We start from the raw sequence: 7,255 nt of genomic DNA, 5'->3' as shown, positions 1-7,255 counted from the left end.
CAGGTCAAACGTCCACCTCTGGTCTTAACTGCCCCTACCGGGCGCGTATGTGGCCTCTATTAACGACCTACCGTGTAGCCTTTTATTCCAGATCGCCGAGGTTTTCAGCGTATATATATATACACCCTTGATGGTCTGCGCTTGAAATGGTTATAGACTGGTGTGCTCAAGTTGCCCTATTACAAGCTACTGACATATACGCGGAGGTCGTAAACTGTAGTATTATCAAGTACGCGTGATAAGTTAACAAGCACGCAGGCTGATGCATAGCTTGAGCCAAGACTGTTTCACACGTGCCGCGTATCATGCCAGTCATGTGTCATGTGACCTTTGCGGTCTTTATAACCCAGCAACACCCAGCAATAAAAGTTCTTTGTTCTGCCACTACCCACCGGCTACGTTCCGTTACTTCACTGGCGACGAGGACGGGATAGCTGCACAATGACAGCCAGGCCACCCGAGTTCGACGATACGACAGGTAGCTGGAGCAGTTATCGTGTTCGTTTGGAGGCCTTTTTTGAGGGCCACGGCTTCACAGATCCGGGAAAAAAGCGTGCGCTTCTGGTGTCGGCCCTGAGCGACAACGTGGTTCGCGTGCTTCAAGGCCAGTGCCAGTCGGAATCGGTGAACAGCTTGAGCTACGAAGTCGTCATACAGCACCTGGACAACCACTTCGATCCAAAAGCCAATGAGATTGCAGCAAGCTACGCATTCTTTATGCGGAACCAAGCGGAAGGCGAAAAGGTACGGGACTACATCACCGACTTGAGACATCTCGCAAAGGACTGCAGTTTCGAAAAGTTTTTGGACCGCATGCTGCGGGATTAGATTGTCTGCGGAATCCGTGATGAACAAGCTCGACAACACATGTTGTCGCAGCAGAAGTTAAGCCTGGTGGAGGTAGAAGCGTTTGCTCGAGCAGCGGAAGCCGCAGAAACGAATGTCCGGGCAATGCAAGAGAGGAGCTTCAACGACAACGGTGCTGCCAACTTCGTACAGAAGCACAGGAGGAATCCGCAGAAGTCCGGACGCGGGCATGGATCCATGACAGAGTCCACGCAGTGCGGAAGGTGTGGCTCGGACCATGGTTCGGAAATGTGCAAACACAAGAAAGCGACGTGTCACAAGTGCGGCATGAAGGGTCACCTGGCAAGGATGTGCTCCAGCGGTCGCACTAACCGCTCAGGCACTTTTGCGGTGAAGGAGCTAGACGGCAGTGACGGAAGTAGCGAGGATATTCTCTACGCTTTGGAGGCTCACAACGACAGTAGGAACTTGTCCGCACGGCCATTTTAAAGGGATTTCATCTGGGAAGGCCGAAACCTGCGCATGCTGGTAGATACAGGGTCCACTATCAGAGTCATTCCAAGAAGGGTATTCGATAATAACCGCGAATGGTGGTCGCCACTGGAAAAGACTCCACTGCGCCTGACGTGCTTCCAGGGGCCGCTGCCGGTTCTTGGCCGAGTAGCTATGAAAGTCGAATGCAGTAACACGCAAGTGGACAGCTCGCTGGTTGTAGTGGATTGCAACGGGCCTCTTTTGTGCTGCCAAAACACCATACAGGCCTTCCGTAAGGCGGGCATGGCACTACTGGAAGAATGCGCGTCGCAGAACATACTTGTAGTACACGGTGACGCCACGACGGCGAAACTTTTGACGGAATTTCCAGAAGTTTTCGAGCAGAGTTTGGGTTGCTGTAAGGGGCTACCCGTGAAACTACACAAAAAAGATGCCGCTCTACCACGCTTTCTCAAGGCTTGACCGGTGCCATACGCGCTTCAGGAAAGGGTATCTGCAGAAATCGACCGCCAAGTACAGGAAGGAGTACTTTCACCAGTGAGTTTCCGAGTGGGCTACGCCCGTCGTGCCCGTAGTGAAGCGAAACGGGGATATTACGCTGTGTGGAGACTTCAAGTTAAGAGTGAATCTGGCGACACATCTCGAACAGTATCCATTGCCAAAAATTGAGGACATCTTCGCATCTCTGTACCGCGGAGAGGTGTTCACTACTTTCGATTTACGACACGCGTATAATCAACTTCCACTGGACGACGAAGCTCGAAAAATGGCCGTTTTGAACGCACACACAAAGGGTTGTTTGCATACAACCGCCTCGCTTTCGGCATCGCATCTGCTCCAGCTTTGTTCCAGTGCCGCCTCGAATCCGTTCTGCAAGGTCTTCTTCACGTCAAGGTGTACTTGGACGACATCATTATTGCTGAAAAGGAGAACGACGATTCAACTCTCCGGCAAGTCTTCGAGCGACTGCGCGACAACGAACTCAGATTGAACCTTGACAAATGCAGGTTCCGCGAGAAGCAAGTTACGTTCTTGGGCCACAAGATCGACGCAGCTGGCTTGCACCCCCTTAAGAATATGGAAGCCATCACCGCCGCACCAAGACCAGAGACGGTGAGACAGCTAAAATCCTTTTTGGGTTTGATCACATATTACGCAAAGTTTTTGCCGAATCTTGCAACCACGTTGGCTCCATTCTATAGGCTGTTGGCGAAAGGAGCACGGTGGCAATGGACAGCCGAGCACGAAAAACCCTTTCAGGCAGCCAAGCGCGCTATGGGGGAAGCGGAACTTCTCGTCCACTACGACCCTGAAAAGCCGTTGCGGCTTGAATGCGACGCTTCACCAGTGGGGGTCCGCGTGGTGCTGTCACACCGTATCGGGAACAAGGACTACCCCATATCGTTCCGTTCGAGAGCTCTGAAGCCGGCTGAGCGGAATTATTTGCAACTTCAAAAAGAAGCGTTGGCCTTGGTGTTCGGCGTTACCAAGTTTCGAGATTACTTGGCAAATCATTTCACTCTCGTGACGGATCACAAGCCACTGACCGGGCTGTTTCACCGGGAACAGCCAATTCCGCACATGGCCGCGGGAAGAATCCAGCGCTAGGCCCTGTTGCTGTCGGCTTACCATTATGATCTCGAGTACCGCCCAGGACACCTAAATGCTAACGCAGACGCGCTCAGTCGCCTACCCTTGCCGGGCTTGGGTGAACGAGAAGGGCAAGGATCAATGGAATACGTGCTTTATACACGGGGCCTAAATTCCATGGCCCTTTCCGCTCGGCAACTAGCGGACCTAAGCCGCTCGGACGATAAGCTTCAGCGGATCAGGGGGTGGATCTCACGCGGCTGGCCACGGCACTTATCGGCAGCACAGCAACACCTGATGCCGTACTTTTCTCGCCGTAACGAGCTCGCCGCCAGCCACGATCTGATATACTGGGGCCATCGAGTAGTGTTGCCGGAGCCGGCGCAGCGATGCATGATAAAGGAACTGCAATACAGTCACCCCGGTAAAAACGTACCCTCCTACCTAGTGGTGCTAATCGCGTAAGGCAAACCCCTGTCCGCAGGCTCATCCAGATTATAAGCTTCTTCTACTGAGCGCACTTCAGTAGTGTCTATAGACATGTTATTAAATAATTACAGATCCCTTAGTGCTGCTGTTGTATAATATAGCTAGTCATTGCAATGGTACCCTCCTTATTTTAGCTTTCTTATCTCACAGGATTATCAGGATTGTATTAGGTGAAAACATCTTAATCGTTTTTTTTTTGTTTTCGGAGGTCAAGCAGCTCCCCTCAACCTCAAAATTTGAGGTTGAGGGGAGCTGCTTGACCTCAAAATTTGAGGTTTAGGTCAGCTGCTCGAAAATTCGAGGCTGAGTGAGGTCGCCTGTGGCCTCTGAAAAAGTGAGGGAAGGGCGTCTCAGACGACCTCAACCTCCACCAATGAGGATGACATTAGGTGAGGTCGGCAATAAAACCTGAAATCCATATTCGCATATGCAACCTATGCTGCTCTCTCTCAGCCTTGTGTGAAAACGAAGTCTTCATGGTATCAATGCTGATTTTATGATCTATCACTACTTTGCTGCATCTGCATCGTTATACATCTGGAACTGTTTTGTCCGGGCTTAGTTTTTTTAAAACACTTTGCGTTATTTTTTCAGCCTGTAGTTTGTCTCGACAAAATTACGTACAGTGGTCTTATTTCTTACATCACGTTGGTCGTACAAGCTCTATAAATTCCAGAGTAATACGCAAGAAGTATGGGTCAAAAAATTCTACTCACAATTTCTTGGCCAGCCAAAACACAGCCAATGAACCAATAGAGAATATAGTGTTGATGTTAACTGAAGTCAGAAAAGACTGGTAGCACACGGTGAAAGCTATGCACAGGGCAAATATCTGCGATACCAAAAAGTTAACTTCCAATTCTCGTCGTTTGCTATCTGCGCATATTGCAGCCCAAAGTATGAACACCACCCTGAGAAGTCTGCAGGGCACAGGGTTTTCTTTTAAGCCCTGTAGTCGAGTATTCAAGACACCCCTCAAGGTGTGTAAAATTCTCCAAGGCAAGAGGAACCCTTGTCCCAACCTCTGACTTTCCTTTCATCTTTAAAGACGCGTTAGTGCCCCACTACGCGGCACAGAAGCAGCCCGTGTGGGCTGAAGACATTTTACGAACGGGGTGTGCATGAATTCTCTTGAAAGAAAAAGCTTGGTAACCCTGTACAAACAGATTAAGTGCCGCTGTATTTCAAGGTAAAAATAAAGACCATGCCGTGGGAACATTCATAAAAGCCATGAGAGATATGAATTGGTATTGCACTGAAATAATGTAAAAGTGTAGAGGCACGCTACTGAAAAAAAGCCGTATGCCAGGTATGTTTGCATACCGAACAATTCTGGACAAAAGCATTTTCGAACAATAACCAGTTTATGAACTCAATTTTTTTATATATTGTAAGATTTGACGACAAGAATCAGTACGTTCGCAGATCTCCCGGTGGCACGCTTTCATTTTTTTGCTGTGTTTTTTCTGTCGTCAAAACTGTTCCCCATTGGCCGTCTCAGCTGCTCGATGCGAGTAATGGAAGTGCTGTAAAATAATTATTTTTCAACACACCAGAAGAATGGATCATTACCTTCAATATTTCCATAACAATGCCCTACAATAGTCCAATATTGACAATTTTTTTCCAAGAATGTTGAACATGAACATAATCGCTGTTTAGTTCACACAAGGTTTTTTATGTTGTGGAAAAAGGCTCATTCACTAGCTATAGTGGCACACAGGCTATGACATTCGGCTGTGAATCGAGAATGGGTCGCAGATTTGACCTCAGAAATAAAAATTATACTCCAATGGCTGTGCAAAGCAAAACTATCGCGGTGCTATGTGATGACCGCGCGTAGCACAACCACAGGTATTAAAGTATATTTTTTCTCTGTTACAGCACATTTCGTAGTCACATGCGGTTCGGCTTTGGGGTGATAATGATCAAAGACAAAGGCAGGGCTTATACTGTGGACTGGTTGCACAATTCATGCACAATATCGCGGCGTCATTAGTGTCATCAGAGCTCAGAACAATGTAGCAGGGTTCATGCATAATCGTGCAGGGTACCACAGCACGTAAAAATGCAAAAAAAAACTTTGATATCTCGGCAAAGATATGCAAATTATCTAGAATATTCAGGTTTCTTTCCACACGAGGAATCTGAATCTTTTGAAGACAACAGCTGAAGAAAGAACTGACAAGAAGTGTCAGTGGAATCATAATGAGCATTCATACAAGATACTTGTTTAAAGTACTTCACGAAGCATGCAGTGTTAGCACGAGGCGCACAGCGTAGACAGAAGGCACACGATACAACTGCCCCACAGCTGAGCTTATCGTTCAGTGACACAACGTAAAAATAGATAGATGACACCAAAATACAACCAAAAAGAACAGACCCAAAAACGTGCATAAGTTGTGAAGAACGTGTTTGTTTAGGTCATCCCCAGAATTCTGGCCCATGCGCCTCGAAAAACCGGTCGCGCCATCTCGCGACAGCCGTCGGCGCGACTGTGCGTAACTCAATACCGATGAGAAATAGAAATTAATATCTAGTCGCACATAAAATTTAGAGATTAGCTCTCACACCTATATGTTAAATGCTTGCTAAAGTTTCTTTTAGTAGAGTTTCATCAATGTAGCTTACATATTGCGTTTACAATGCGCAATGAGCTACGATAGCATAGAGCCTATGGTAAGGTCCCCAAAAATACCCCATTTGACTTCACTTCATCCCTCACTAAAGCCCTAATTTAAAATACATCGACAAGCTTTCGGAGCTTCAGGTAGCGTAATGTACTTCATTAAAAGAACTATAAACTATTTTACATTTCAGTGGACCAAAATATTTCCTGCGCTGTTTTTCTTTTGATTATGAATCCCCCGCACCGGCAAGAAACGCGTGCCGCCCTCTCTCGGTGTGTTGGCAAGGCGCACGCCCCTGCTACAGTGGCCCTGCTACAGTGGCCCTGCTACAGTGTCCCTGCCACAGTGCCCCTGTTTTGGTAGGTTCCTCTGGGAGGTTGAGCCGTGCTGTACGAATGCGCACTTTTATCAAAAGTTCCCCCATCGGTGTGAGGCTACGACCATGGGCTGCTACATAAAGTCCTACAAGAAAGCGCGTGCCTACTATGAGGTGTATAGAGGAAATTATAAGGAGACTTTTGCTTGAGAGGTACATTTATTTAGGCGCATATAGTGACCCCACGATACGGGCATAAGCGATAGTGGAATTGCGTGCGCATTAACAGTGCAAAGCAATGAAACTTCCAGGTACTTTCGTTCAAGCAGTGAAACGCGTAATTCCCGGACGTTCTTAATTAGAGCTCACTCACCAATACTTGTATATGGTTCTTGCACTGTGCATTGAAAATTTTAAATCGTGTAATCATGACATTTTAACACTCGAGTTATTAGCCTCAATTGCAGACAGCTCTTCGAAAGTTTTGTCGATGTGGTGAAAGTGCAGCACGGACGCGTTTAAGTGACTGAGTGCTGCACTATAAGAGGCAGCAAACCTGATGCTGCGTTTTATGGCTGTAGGTGTCATGTCCAATGTAAAAATGAGTGTGTGGTAGTTCACAACATTTTTTCTAGGTTGGTACAGTGCCTCTCGAGATTCAATCGTTCGCCGTCGATAAGGGCTTTACCATTGCTGTAATCGATGCTAGTTTAGGCAATTATGTCAACGGTGTATGTAAACCATGAACCGCTAACGAAGCGAAGCGCGTAAACCCCGCGGCGGCAGTCTTCTTTTTTGTTTGTGTGGTTCAACCCGTCCCAGTCCTCCCTAGGTCTGACTCCGCCCTTAGATTTCCCCGTCCCTAGGGGTAATTCCCTTCCCCTGGCTAAATTTGTTTGTGTTGATTGTTCAGCTGAAATAATTT

General features: G+C 47.5%; 1 protein-coding gene across 1 annotated transcript; it reads left to right on the top strand.

Annotated features, from left to right (window-relative positions):
* Positions 1–441: 441 nt before the first annotated feature.
* On the top strand, positions 442–828 carry LOC144129354 (uncharacterized). Its single transcript, XM_077663426.1, has one exon. It carries the CDS (start codon positions 442–444, stop codon positions 826–828), a length of 387 nt encoding a protein of 128 aa, XP_077519552.1.
* Positions 829–7,255: the final 6,427 nt, after the last annotated feature.

This window comes from Amblyomma americanum, chromosome 1, assembly GCF_052857255.1.
Source record: "Amblyomma americanum isolate KBUSLIRL-KWMA chromosome 1, ASM5285725v1, whole genome shotgun sequence".
NCBI classification, from domain to species: domain Eukaryota; kingdom Metazoa; phylum Arthropoda; class Arachnida; order Ixodida; family Ixodidae; genus Amblyomma; species Amblyomma americanum.
Note: the sequence above shows the minus strand (reverse complement) of the source record. Positions and strands in the feature narration are given on the sequence as shown.